We start from the raw sequence: 14,661 nt of genomic DNA, 5'->3' as shown, positions 1-14,661 counted from the left end.
GAATTTTGAGGTGCAATCGATCTGATACTACTAAAAAATAAAGGACAGAACAAGTCTTCTTCTGTCGTTGGTGATTTAACACTTACATGAGGTCCGGAAGCACTTTGTGGCATTTTCGTGCAAACATAACAGTCACCCTTTTTTCCTGTAGACTTAGCAGTGAAGTTGGCTAACCTCCACCACATATTGGAGGCAAACGCATGTGGTTCGTCTTCGTGGTTCAGCCAAGTTTCATTACCACTGCTAATAAGGGCTTGTGTACAAATGAGCATGCTTGTCAGCATGAGCAGGTGTAATAGCAACTTTGCAGACATGGCTTAATGGATTCAGTGATAATTATTGCTAATCTCAATCAGCAATCTCGTTCTTCGTCTACTTCTCTTCCTCGCTCTCCTTTCGATCAGTGCCGGGTGTCCACTTCCGCATAGGCTTATGCGTTCCCCTGGGGCGGAGCTGCCTTCACTCTACTAGCGTGGATCCACTGCGGCTGGAGGTCAGTCAGAACACCAGTCCTCGTCACAGCGATCACCGTGGCAGGCCCCAGATAGTTTGGTTCCCCAAGTTTCGTGGGCTTCAGACACTTTATCAGCACCTGTTGTCCTGGAACGAAAGGATGAGTTGGCTTTTCTGAGGGAAGAGGGAGAGACAGAGAAACATCACCATTTATGCCATTCAAAGTTTTAACAAGGGAATCCACATAATCCGCGATGATCACCTCCGTGTCACCTGTGGAAAGGTTGCCAGCGCGACCTCTGACCCAAGGGGTCGGGAAAGGTCTACCCATGAGAATTTCAAATGGAGACATTTTTGTGGTGGCTGATGGAGACATTCTCATTTCTGTCAATACGGCAGGCAACAAATCAACCCAGTTTCTGCCCGTATCTAGACACGCTTTATTAAGACGTTCTTTTATCGTCTTGTTAGTCCTCTCGACGTTCCCCGAGGACTGCGGTGCGTAATGAATGTGAAAATGCCAATTAATATTAAGTTCTTTAGCTAATAATTGTGTAACTTTAGAAGCAAACGGAGTTCCATTATCGCTTGCGATAACGGTTGGAATGCCAAAACGCGGTATAATTTCTTTTGCAAGAACCTTTACTACCATTTTTGCATTTTCTTTGCCACACGGAAAAGCTTCTGGCCACTTAGAAAATCGATCAACAATCACTAGCAAATATTTGTTATTTCCACATGGAGGCATGTGTGTAAAATCGATCTGTAAATATTGAAAAGGAAGTTCAGGATGCGGCAGTGCATCATGGGCGATTGCCTTGTGCCGATTTGTTCGTGCACACACCAGGCAAGCATCCAATATCAACAAAGTATTCCTTCGAATATTTGCTATGCAATATGATTGATTCAGATTTTGTATCACTTTCTCTTTTGATACATGCGATACACCATGATAATGCCTGCACAACATTACAACGATGGATGCAGGTAGTGCAATTCTACCTTGTTTATCTCTCAAAATACCTGCTTGATCTGGTTTTACTTCATTGGCTGCCCAATGATTCAAATCATCTTGAGTGGGATTTGCCTGTAGTATCTTTATGTTCAAGTCATTAATCAATGACGAATTCATCATCGGCACCTCAGTGCTTTGGTCATTTACATGTGGACTACGTATCGCTTCTTTTGCTGCCCATTTTGCTACTTCATCTGCAAATCTGTTTCTTTTGGCTTCATCAGATTCACCTGTCTTATGACCAGCTACTTTAATGACAGCAAGCTTCAATGGTTGCTGTGCTGCACTAATCAGCTCGGCCACAATGTTATGATGCAAAATTGGTTTTCCATCGGAGGTTTTGAAATTTATTTCCTCCCACAATTTAGCAAAATCATGGACTACGCCATACGCATATTTGGAGTCAGTGTATATGTTAACGCACTGACCTTTTGCCAATTGACAAGCTCTTGTTAGAGCAATTAATTCTGCAACTTGTGCCGATTTATATGGCAGCGAATACGCTTCAATTACATTATCGGGCAATTCAACAATAGCGTAACCACACAAGTATGTACTGTCGTTTGGCTTAAAGCAGGATCCATCGATAAAATAATGCTTCCCCTCCTCCAGGACAGATGTAGACACATCTAGCCTGCAGGCAGTCGAAGTCTGGATCCTGGTCAGGCAGTCGTGGTCGTCACTCTGAAATTCACCTTGTGTCAGTAACCTGTGCAAATGTACAGTGGGACCGTGAACAACAGAGGTTACTTTCAAAGTTAAATTAGCAGTAGCTAACAATATAGCCTCATAGCCTGAACGGCGTTGAGCAGTCATGTGCTGTGTAGAAATATTATGCATAATAGCTCCGACCTGATGAGAAGTATGTACAGTTAATGGATGTGATAAAACAACCCTTTCAGCATCCTGTACCATGATCGCTGTAGCAGCCACTGCGCGCAAACATGCAGGGAGACCCTTAGCCACTGAATCAAGAGTTTTGGATAAATAAGCTACTGGACGAAAGGTACCCCCATGATCCTGGGCCAGGATTGCCGCAGCCGTCCCTCCACTTTCGTGGACATACAGGTGGAATTCGCGAGAATAACATGGTAGGCTGAGGGCGGGAGGCCTTAAAAGAGAGGATTTCAAATGTCTGAATGCCTGATCCATTTCAGCAGTCCATGTAATGTCCTCTTTATCACCCAGCGTAGCTTCTCGCAGGATTTTGTCATACATGGAGCAGTGAGGCACCCATAGCCTGCAGTAATTTACCAGTCCCAGAAAGCTTTGCATTTGCTTCCGTGTTGATGGATGCTTGAATGCAGCGATGGCTGTGACCCTGTCAGCAGACAGGCGGACTTGGCCTTGTGACAGTTCATGGCCCAAGTAGGTGACTTTTCTCTGTACCCACTGAAGTTTCTCTTTAGATGCCTTGAATCCAGCCTCCGCTAGAATATTGCAGACAATTGTGGAGGCAGCAGCACACATCTCTGCAGAGGCGCCAGTGACTAGAATGTCGTCCGCATACTGGAGCAGACAAGTCTCTGGAGGGAGTTTGACATCTTTCAGTGTAGCTTGCACTACGGCGGAAAAGACGGCGGGGGAATCCTTAAAGCCCTGGGGAAGGCGTGTCCACATGTATTGACAGTTCTGAAAACAAAATGCAAACAGTGGCTGAGTTACACGATCAACCGGGATGCTGAAAAAGGCAGAGCTTAAATCAATAACAGAAAAAATGCATGTTCTGAAGGAATAGAATTGATTATAGTCTGTACATCTGGCACAATTGGTGCAAGTGGTTTTATCAAATCATAAATTTTTCTCAGGTCTTGCGTTAAACGCCAAGAACCATTTGCTTTTCTGATAGGATTAATTGGTGTGTTATAAGGTGAATGAGTGCGAACCAGGATGCCCTGAGCCAACAGCTGTTCTATGAGGGGGCGCAATTCCCTCCTCTTTTTCCTTTGAAAGCGGGTATTGTTTCTGAAACACCGGCCTATTGGTTATCAAATTTGCCCTGTAGGGCCGGACATCAATTAGCCCTACGTCATCCTTGTGTTCCACCCACAATTGAGGGTTGACGCCCGAAATTTCCTGTGGCAGCACAGTTGCAGACAAATCGTCGACAAGAGCACTTCCTGTGTCGGTTGTGATGGAAAAAGCTGCAGGAAACATAAGTGTCAGAGAGTCAGCATCAAAATCCAATTTCATCCCAAGTTTATGCATTAAGTCTCTACCCAACAGGCAGAATGGTGAATTCGGTATGATTGCAAAGTCATGCATTTTAAACAATGATGGTACATCCTTAGAAGTAACCGGTAAGGGTGGTGTCATTTCACATTTCACGGGAACGTTGCCAATCCCGACAGAGCTAATTTTCTTTCCCGTGATGAGGCCCGAGTACACGATTGACGATAAGGAAGAGATGGAGGCGCCGCTGTCAATCAAAAAGACATATGGTTTATGATCAACTTTTAATTCAATGAATGGCAAAATATTTGACTTGTTACCATAATTCAACGTAATCATCGAAAAGTTAGGCTCCTGGGTGTGCAGGCTCAGTCATTGTTTTCTCCATTCAGTTGGATACGGTCTGGCCTGTGTGTAAGGGCGCAAGGAGGGGGCTTTTGGGCCGCAGCCATCAGAGCGCCGAAACATCTGGTTTCCATTAGTCTGCTGCAGCTCAGCTCTCTTTCTGCAAAACTTGGCAGTATGCCCAGGACGGCCACAGCAGAAACAGGTGATAGGCTTTTTAGAGTTATTGAACGGACGATTCTGAGCCTTAACCTGCTCAGTATTAACTTGCAACATTAGCGGCGTTTTTCCTTTTGAGCAATCAAAAGCTCCGGCCGACGAAAGCTCACGTAACCGTTTCCCGAGGTCATCAATCGACATCGTTAAAAAATTATTTGTCGTAAGTCGAATTAATTGTGCGGTCTCTTTATGCATGTTATTCAGAAACGTGTTCACAAATAATAGACAATTGTCATCATCGATCGGAAGTGCTGATTCCTCAATCCATGCACGTTTAAATCTATTAAAAAATGCGGTTGGACTCTCGCCAGGTGTCTGCTTCGTATTGGCGGCATGCGAGATGTCTTGTTTAGCAGATGACAACTTCAGCAAAAATGCAGTCAATTGTTTGAAAAAAAGTTTAAGTTTACTTGGATTGGCCCATATCCAACCTTTTTCCGATTCATCCTCATCGTCATCATCTCTAAATCTCAAACCACGAAAAGATTTGGAGAGGTCAATCGGTTCAGGGTCTGTTTTCACAAGACGGCGTGACGGTGGTACGTCGTTAACAGGATTCAAAAGATCAACCGCTTCAATCAATTCTTCCTCCGTAATGTCAGCAGGTAGTGTTTTAGTTAAAATATATTGATAATCCCTACCAGTCAGTTGGCTGTACGCTGTTACTCGTTTCAAAACAGCCACAAACTGATGTGGAGATCTGGCAGTTCTTTACAGATAGCCATTACTTCAGAAATATTTAGCGGATGAACCTTAAATCCGTCTGAAGTTTCAACAAAACGAAATGCAGTCGCTTGTTTTAAGTCTGGATATAATCTATTTCTAGCGGGTTCTTCAGCAGGAGCTTGAATGCTCTCGTATTTGGGAGGGAGGGGCAGCGTCTGTGTCTCTCCCGGCAGAGACTTTTTTTCCTCCTGCAGAAACTTTTGTTCCCTCTCAGCCTGAGAAGGGAGAACAGGAACCGCAGTCTCCTTCACAGCCAATTCAGCGTTTGGAAAACTATTATTTTCGGTATTTTTAACTCTGAATGGACCTTGATCCCAATATTTTTTCATATTTTGCTAAGTTTTAAAAGATTTCTCCATATAGGATGTGTCCCATTGCGGATCGCCCCATCCACCAAAAATCATGTCTTTAGCACTTTGCATATCAGCATCTTTAAATGTGCCCTCGTGAGGATATGCATCTAATTGTGTTTTGCCCTCGCTCCAGCCTGCCAGATTACTTAAAAATGGTTCAACAATAAACGCTTGATCATTTCGAATCATAAAATCCTTTGGAGTTTCATCAATTAACGGAGGAGATATTTTATTACCCATGTTAAGCCACTCAAAAATTTCTCCTCAATTCAAAGTAAACAAATTTCAAAACAGTCAAATAGAGAACAAAAGAGAACAATTCTGCAGTTACAATTGTTAGTACATTTGGCCACAGAAACAAAGAGATAAAAAGAATAGAAAAGGAAGAAATCAAAATAAACGAATGTATTGTATCATTCATTCACAACCACAAAAGAAGGAACGGAGCACTTTGAAATATCTCGCGACAATATTTCCTTCTTACAAAAGTAAGGTAACACCAAAAACGCAGAAAAAGTGATCAATTTTTTCTCACGCTCTTCTTGTATTAATTAAAACACAAGGAACACCCAAAAAGTAACGATAAAAGATCACTTTCTTTTGTCGTTCTTCCCGTCTTAATTAAAAACACGCTTTAATTAAACACGAGGTAAACCATGACGATAGAAAGACTGATCAGGTCTGCCTTTCGTCCTTCTTGCTATTGCAAGGATATCTAATACCAAATATGGTACAACTCACGGCACGTATCAAAAATCATCTATCTCAGCAGATAGTAAGAAACCGTTCTTATTAAAAAAAGAAATGTTCTTACCATCTGGAGTAGATCGGACGAGCTCCCATTTCTGTTAGAAATAAAGTTATTCCAACACGAAGTGCCTTTTTCTCTAAGTCTTTTATTTGGGTAGTGAATGAATAAAAGAAAAGAAAGACCAGCGCTGGGAAGCTCAGGAAAATAGCTTAGCTTCCAGTATTCTACACAAAGAATATATAATGAGAATATAGAGGGAGTATCATGATTTCAACCAATAAGAACATAAATTACATCATAAGTATCATATATACTGTTGTATAACATAACTATAAATGGTAAATATCCGGTAAAGTTTCCTTCTGAGCCTTGTGGTCCGAAGGTTTTTCTTTACCATACATGGAAAAGAACAGGACCCTCTCTCCCTCAGAATCTGAGGGTCCTTCCTAATATGAAACAGATGTTGCCTTACGTACATTCAAAACGAATGTGCAAGCAAGGCCTTTTTACTGTACGGCAAAGGGCCTTCTTCCCTAAACAGGCTGTTCTTATGGACAAAGCTGAGATAAGAAAAAGAGATAAAGAAAATACATTTCTAACAATAGCATGATATAAAAGTAGGCTAGTATGAGTGTTTACACTAACATGATGAATATTATAATGTATAGACCGTTTTTTACTATGAAATACTGTGTTCGTGGATATCTGCTCAAACATAGATGTTTATTATAATGAGGTAACAATAATGTTTCGAGGAGCAACTCGATCTCTTCAGTAAATGTTCTCTGCAAGCGCTGTGAGTTTGAGTCACTCGCGCTGTGCATTTGAAAAGAAAAACGCGCCAAACAGGATATGTTTTCAAGTCAAGTCATCTTCATTTATATAGCGCTTTTAACAATGTAGATTGTTTCAAAGCAGCTTTACAGAGATAAACGTATAATTTAAGGTAAGATTGTTTTGGCTTTATAGCGGTTCTTTAATAAAGTTATTTTCCAGCTAAAGTTAGTTTTGATTGATTCGCTTCCGTCGCAACAATCATTTGTTATTAAATTAGGGGCCGCTAAGACGACACCATTCTCTCTACACAAACTTTAAACCCGAACCTGTGATAAACGCTGATGGCGTTCACATGCGCATTAAGAATTGGTTCTATAGTTAAGTGCGTTTGAATATATGTGCGCAGGTTTGTAATTCCCTACAAACCAAGCCTAAACAAAGTACTGTATTTCCTTATAGTTTTGATACAGAATTTTATTTTATTTTATCAATTCGGGGTAGATACGCAAATTGAGTTTTCCCGACGACGCTTTATCTGTAGAGTGGCAAAGGGATCCTCCATAGGGAGAGACTAGTTGGCACTTCAGCACTGCCTTGACATCGGGTCCAGGCGAAGGTCCTTCGTCAGATCTGGATATGGCCTGGATCCGGCAGGCTGCGGGAAAACCTCGGGATAAACAAAGACACTAAAATTAGCGTAGATGCCATTCTTCTCATGATGTAACGAGTACATCAGGATTTATGGGAAGTGTTCCCGGTTCCAGCTGACCTAATCTATGCTAACATTGAATTATAGAAGTCTATAATGTATTATGTGAATGCTAGGTCAAAGAGATTCTTTAATCTAGCTTTGAACTGACAGAGTGTGTCTGCTTCCCGGACAATGTTAGGAAGATGTTCCAGAGTTTTGGTGCTAAATAGGAAAAGGATCTACCGCCAGCAGTCGATTTTGATATTCTAGGTATTATCAACTGGCTGGAATTTTGAGATCGCAATAGAAGCGAAGGACTATAATGCGTTAAGAGCTCGCTCAAGTACTGCAGAGCTAAACCATTTAGTGCTTTGTAAGCAATCAGCAATATTTTAAAATTGATGTGATGTTTAATAGGGAGCCAATAGGGCTGGGCGATATATCGAATATACTCGATATATCGCGGCTTGTAGTCCGTGCGATGTAGAAAATTACTATATCCTGAAACTCGCGGACATTTTTTTTTCCTTTGTTTTTTCCCCCTCTTGTCCTGTCCAGCATCGAAGCGCAAGCATAATGATTACCTTGATAACCTAAGTTAAGAAGCTTATTTTATTTTATTTTTGATGCTTGTTTGTAGATTAACTTTTACATACTCGCGGACATTTAACTCCAGGCTTCTCACACTCTTTCTAGTCTTTCCCTCTCACATAGAGACAAAACAAACGCACATACCGGTAGTTACAAACGTCAGTCTGTCGCGCATACAACGTCATACGCCCTCGACCAGCAGAAAGATAGCGGCAGCAGGTGCTAACGGTTACACATGGAGGAGGACGAATTAATAAAAAAAAGAAACAGCACAGGATCCATCGTCTGGCGGTGGTTTGGTTTCAAGAAGGAAGATGTTGAACAAACAACGGTGATATGCAAAATCTGTCGCAAAAGCATCGCTTCAAAATGTAGCAGTACATCAAATTTATATCACCATTTGAGAACCCACCCGCTAGAAAATGAAGAGTGCTTGAAACTCCGCACGACAACATCTCAGAGCGGTGCAATATCAAAGAAAGTGCCTAAGCAACCAGCACTCACGCAACTGAGTCTGGCCTCTTCTATTTCCAGATCAACGCCGTACGACAAAAAGAGTCAAAAACAGAAGGAGATAACGTGTGCAGTAACCCACCACATCGCGAAAGACATGGCCCCGGTTAATGTTGTTGAAAAGCCCGGGTTCAGAAAGCTCATCAACACACTTGACCCAAGATATAATCTGCCGGGTCGCAAATATTTTGCAGAGAAAGCGCTGCCTGAGTTGTACATTAAAGTGAGGGAAGAGCTGGCCAGTCAGCTTTATGTGACCCACTTCTCAACAACTGCCGACATATGGAGCAGCCGAACATGTGAGCCATACCTCAGTTTGACGGTCCACTATATAGACAATTGGGAGTTGAAAAGCAAGTGCCTTCAGACGAGCTTTCTTCCTGAGGATCACACTGGCGGGATCATCGCACAAGGCCTGCAAGATGCTCTCATGTCATGGAATTTAAATGAAGCTCGTCAGGTGTGCATCACCACCGATAACGGCGCTAACATCGTCAAAGCTGTGAGCCTGAACCACTGGACACGTCTACAGTGTTTTGGCCATCGCCTGCATCTTGCAATTGGTGAGTGTTTTTTACCACTGTGATAAAATAGTAATTATCTTTATTGATATATGAGAATAATGCTCAATCATCACTAAATTAATCACTTAATTATCTCATTAACTTTAACACTCTTGAGTGTTAATTTAACACTCATATTTTAACACTTTACACTCTTGAGTGTGGACTCATACACTCCCAGCCCCAGGAGTGTTAATTTAACACCGCTCCATCTGAAAGCAGGTGATGGCGATTTACTACTAATCAAGGAACCGGCTTTACTGACGAGATGCGCATAACAATCTCATGCGATACGCCCAGCCCTATGAGCAATGTTATAATAGCCTACTGCATGGTCATAACACAGAATTTAATGTTAACATATGTTTCCCATGCCAATAAAGCTGTATTGAATATTAGAGAGAGAGAGAGAGATAGAGATAGAGATAGAGAGAGAGAGAGAGAGAGAGAGAGAGAATGAATGCGAGTGATTTTTCAAAAAAGTACATACTGTACTATACTAGCTTAGGCACCTTAGAGTTACATGTTCTTTCTTTTTCTGCATTAGTGTGTCAGTAGACTGCTCTTTATTGTGCATTTTTTTATATTTTGAAACTTATATTTTTTGATAGCATCTTCACTTTTACACAGTACTATATAAATAAATAATTACCAAGAATTAGTTTAGTGTTAGGCTGAGTGGATTTCTTCACAATTACTATACCCTTTCAAATTATTATAACATTTTAAATGTTTGTTTTCATTCTCAGAGAGAAGCATGAAGGACCCCCGTATTGACCGTGCTGTTGCTGTGTGCAAGAAGGTAGTGAGCAGCTTCTCTTTCAGTTGGAAGAGGAGGAGAGACCTGGCCACAGCGCAGCAAGAGCTAAATCTCCCAGCACACCAGCTCATCAGTGAGTCTCCTACCAGGTGGGGATCCCGAGAGAAGATGATTGAGCGGGTACTGGAGCAGGAGCAGGCTATTTCTCAAGTCTTGGCTGCAGACAAGAAAACCCGGCATCTCGTTCTCACCTGGCAAGACCTGGAAGTTCTAGAGTCAGTGCACAAGGCTCTCAAACCTCTCCTGGAATTCACCGACGCTCTATCCGGTGAGAGCTATGTCACAGTGTCCTATGTCAAGCCTGTTCTCCATCTCTTCCAGTCCAGCCTCTTGGCACGTCAGGAGAATGACACCCCACTGACCCAGTCTATCAAAGCCTCCATCCTGGATTACCTGAGGGAGAAGTATTCTGATCCTTCCACTAACGACCTGCTGGACATGGCAGGCTTAGTGGATCCCAGGTTCAAGATAACATACTGCACAGAAAAATGTGAGGCCATCAAGAGCAGAGCCATAACCGAGATGGAGGCAATGCTCTATGAGACTGACCAGGGCACAGCTGAGTTGGCTGCTTCACTGCCTCAAGATGCAACAACGGTATCACAGCCAGAAGAGCCACTAAGGAAGAAATCCCTGGGCAGCTTCTTTAAAACTGCAGCAACATCTTCCGCCACACTGTCGCAGAGAGAGCTTATTGAAAAAGAGTTGTCTGCCTACTTGCAGTCTGTTAATGTTGACAGTGAAGCAAATCCATTGCAGTGGTGGAACGACCATGAGGAAATGTTCCCAAACCTGAAAAATGTGGCAAAAAAATATCTGTGTGTGCCCGCCACCAGTTCCCCATCGGAAAGGGTATTTAGTACCAGTGGTAATATAGTTACATGCCATCGAGCATCTCTCAAACCAGACGCCGTTGATAGGCTTGTGTTTTTGGCACAAAACCTCTAAACAACCTGGTATTCACTGGTTGTTGTTACAAAGGGACAACATAGTATGCACGAAATACAACTACATATTTTTTTACTTTTTATTTGTGCCATATATTTCATGCAGAAGAAACCAAAACTAAAGCTGCAAACTTTTCCATAATGGACCAGATTCACCTTTTGTGAATTGTTTTATGTTTAGGTATTGTGTTTGAAACCATAGGATTGTTTATTAAAAAACTAAAAGGAGGGTCCTTTTTATAAATACACTTTCTTTTCCAACATTTGATTTCCTATTATGCAGCTATTTTTTATTTTACTGATTTTGAAATTACCTGTGACATCCTGCACAAAAGCGCATTATATATATTTGTTTTAAATATCCTAGTGGCATTATGCACAACAGGTGCACTTAAATTTAGTGTTGTTTTGAAATGTCATCTTAATGACAACATGCACAAAAGGGCACTTTATTTGTTTTAAATTATTGTAGTGGTGGCATTATGTACAAGAAGTGCACTTTAATTTTGTGTTTTGAAATGCCATGTGAGTTACAGCTATTACAGTTACAAGCGTGCCCTAATGTCTTGTTTTGAAATGTTGTCTCTGACAATTTTGCACAAAACATGCACTTTCTGTTGACAATTTTATGTTTGTGCCACTCACTGTTTAATAAATACAATTATGTTAACTTTGACTTAGTTGTGATATCCCCTTTTTTGCATGAAAGTTTAAAATTAGCATATATTAATGCAGTATGAACAAGAATGTTTTAATGTAGACATATAGAATCATCATACTGGTGTGATTGTATGCATCAAAGTTTTAATTCAAGGCTAAGGCAAAATATCGAGATATATATCGCGTATCGTGACATGGCCAAAAAATATTGCGGTATTTATAAAAGGCCATATCGCCCAGCCCTAGAGCCAATGCAGTTTTGACAGAACGGGGCTAATATGGTCATACTTCCTGGTTCTAGTAAGAACTTGAGCTGCTGCGTTTTGAACTAGCTGTAGTTTGTTTATTAAGCGTGCAGGGCAACCACCCAGTAGAGCTGTACAATAATCTAGCCTTGATGTCATGAAAGCATGAACTAATTGTTCCGCATTTGTCAATGAGAGCATATGGCGTAATTTAGATATATTTTTAAGATGGAAAAATGCGGTTTTACAGATACTAGACACGTGACTTTCAAATGAAAGATTGGTATCAAAGAGCACACCCAGGTTCCTAACCGACGACGAAGACCTGACAGAGCAGCCATCAAGTGTTAGACAGTATTCTAGGTTATTACGTGAGGAAGTTTTTTGTCCAATAATTAGAATCTCTGTTTTTTCAGAATTTAGAAGTAGGAAATTACGAGTCATCCAATTTTTTATATCAGCTATGCATTCTGTTAATTTAGTGAATTGGTAAGTTTCGGTAGATTTTGAAGAAATATAGAGCTGAGTATCGTCGGCATAACAGTGGAAGCTAATTCCATGTTTCCTACTGAGATCTCCTAATGGTAGCATGTACAGAGTGAACAGCAGTGGTCCTAGTACTGAGCCTTGTGGTACGCCATACTGAACTTGTGATCGATAAGACATCTCTTCATTTACTGCTACAAACTGATAACGGTCAGATAAGTATGATTTAAACCATGCTAGTGCAATTCCACTAATGCCAACATAGTTTTCTAGTCTATTTAAAAGATTGTGGTCAATGGTGTCAAATGCAGCACTAAGATCGAGTAACACTAATAGAGAGATACAACCACGATCGGATGATAAGAGCAAATCATTTGTGACTCTAACGAGAGCAGTCTCGGTACTATGGTACGGTCTAAATCCGGACTGGAAATCCTCGCAGATATCATTTCTTTCAAGAAAGGAACACAGTTGTGAAGATACTGCCTTTTCTAGTATCTTTGACAGAAAAGGTAGATTCGAGATCGGCCTGTAATTGACTAATTCTGTAGGATCAAGTTGCGTTTTTTTAACAAGCGGTTTAATCATAGCCAGCTTAAAGTTTTTTGGTACGTATCCTAGAGACAAAGACGAATTAATGATAGTAAGAAGAGGATCTATGACCTCTGGAAGCATCTCTTTCAGTAGCTTAGTCGGTATAGGGTCTAACATACATGTTGTAGATTTGGATGATTTAACGAGTTTAGTAAATTCTTCCTCTCCTATAGCAACGAATGAATCAAATTTTTCCTCAGGGAGACTACAATGCACTGCCTGATGTGATACTGTAGTAGACGGTTGCATAGTTATAATTTTGTCCCTGATATTATCAGTCTTATAAGTGAAGAAGTTCATAAAGTCATTACTGCTGTGCTGCTTGGAAACTTCTGTTTGAAGCTTTCTTTTTCGTTAGTTTAGCCACTGTTTCAAATAAATACCTAGGATTATGTTTATTTTCTTCTAATAGGGTTGAAAAATAAGCAGATCTAGCAGCTTTTAAAGCCTCTCTGTACGTAATCGAGCTCTCTTTCCATGAAATGCGAAATACCTCTAGTTTTGTTTTCTTCCAGTTGCGTTCCATTTTTTACTCCAATCTCATTTCATAACATCTGAAAACATTTGAAGTAACATATGATAATCCATTTTTTTTTCTAGTGTAGTGTACCGAAGTGTTCCTTTTTAATGATTTACAGTTAATAACAATACTAATATTTTTTTTCTTTACAGAAAACTATTTTTTATACTATTACTATTTTTTCTATTATACTTATAGGGCTGCATAAAACAATAATAATTTTTACATGACAGAAAACTATTTTTTGGGGGGAAGAAATTCAAGCTTTCTTCCCCCAAAAAATTGTTTTCTGTAATGTAAAAATGATTATTATTTTATGAAGCCCTATAAGTATATACATACAAGGCACAACAACCCAGGTGTTCTTTATATATATTTTGTGAATTTTAAATCTTAATATTAACCAGAAAAATCACAAAAGCTTTCCCAAATTGTGGGATATCGTACTCGGTTACTAACGTAACCTCGGTTCACTGAGAGTAAGGGAACGAGTATTGCATAGCTATACGCTATGGGAAAACTCCTTTTCTCAAGAATATTGAAGCTTTTATTTAAAAACGCTGTGCAGCTTCACAACGAGGACAGAGCAGAGCTGACTAGCGCGCTCATTGGCTGTGCTGCGGGATCTGCACGAACCTATGGCGAAGCGGCTGACGCGCACAAACCAATCATGGTGCTTTGCGCCTCGCTCTTGGCTTCCGGCTATATAAGCGGGGCCATTTCGCCATAGGAATCAGGTTTAAATCGACTAAAGCAACAGCACCTGTACCAAGCGTAATAGCACGGTTGTATGCAATACTCGTTCCCTTACTCTCAGGGAACCGAGGTTACATTAGTAACCGAGTACGTTCCCTTTCGAGAACGGTCTCTTGTATTGCGTAGCTATACGCTATGGGAACTCATTTTAAAATGCTGTGCTATCAGCTTAACACTTCGCCCTTAACTATCACCTAGGGCTCGATGCCCAAGGTTAATCGTAGAGCTAAGGTCAAATCCAATGGGGGTCGGACCATGTCGGGCCCCACAGAGGGCTAATAAAAGGCTTGGGCTCCCCCGAGGCCAAGGCCTTTATACCGAAAGAACTTGAGCCTGCAGAGCAGGAACCTCAAAGTTATAAAATCTTACAAATGTGGACGGCGAGGACCAGCCGGCCGCCGCACAGATGTCTTCAATTGGTATACCACTGGACCAGGCCCAAGATGAGGCCATGCCTCTCGTGG

General features: G+C 41.1%; 1 protein-coding gene across 1 annotated transcript; it reads left to right on the top strand.

The window, feature by feature from the left end:
• Nucleotides 1–8,703: 8,703 nt before the first annotated feature.
• Nucleotides 8,704–10,937, top strand: LOC307146674 (E3 SUMO-protein ligase ZBED1-like; the record flags this gene model as incomplete). Its single annotated transcript, XM_079850882.1, has 2 exons — nt 8,704–9,169; nt 9,919–10,937. The coding sequence occupies 2 exons, from the start codon at nt 8,704–8,706 to the stop codon at nt 10,935–10,937; spliced, it is 1,485 nt and encodes a 494-aa protein (XP_079707008.1).
• Between the last annotated feature and the right edge of the window lie 3,724 nt (nt 10,938–14,661).

The sequence above is a fragment of the Squalius cephalus genome, assembly GCF_949319135.1.
Source record: "Squalius cephalus genome assembly, chromosome: 19".
In the NCBI taxonomy this organism is placed as follows: domain Eukaryota; kingdom Metazoa; phylum Chordata; class Actinopteri; order Cypriniformes; family Leuciscidae; genus Squalius; species Squalius cephalus.
The sequence above is the reverse complement of the archived record's forward strand: the minus strand, read 5'-3'. Positions and strand labels throughout refer to the sequence as shown.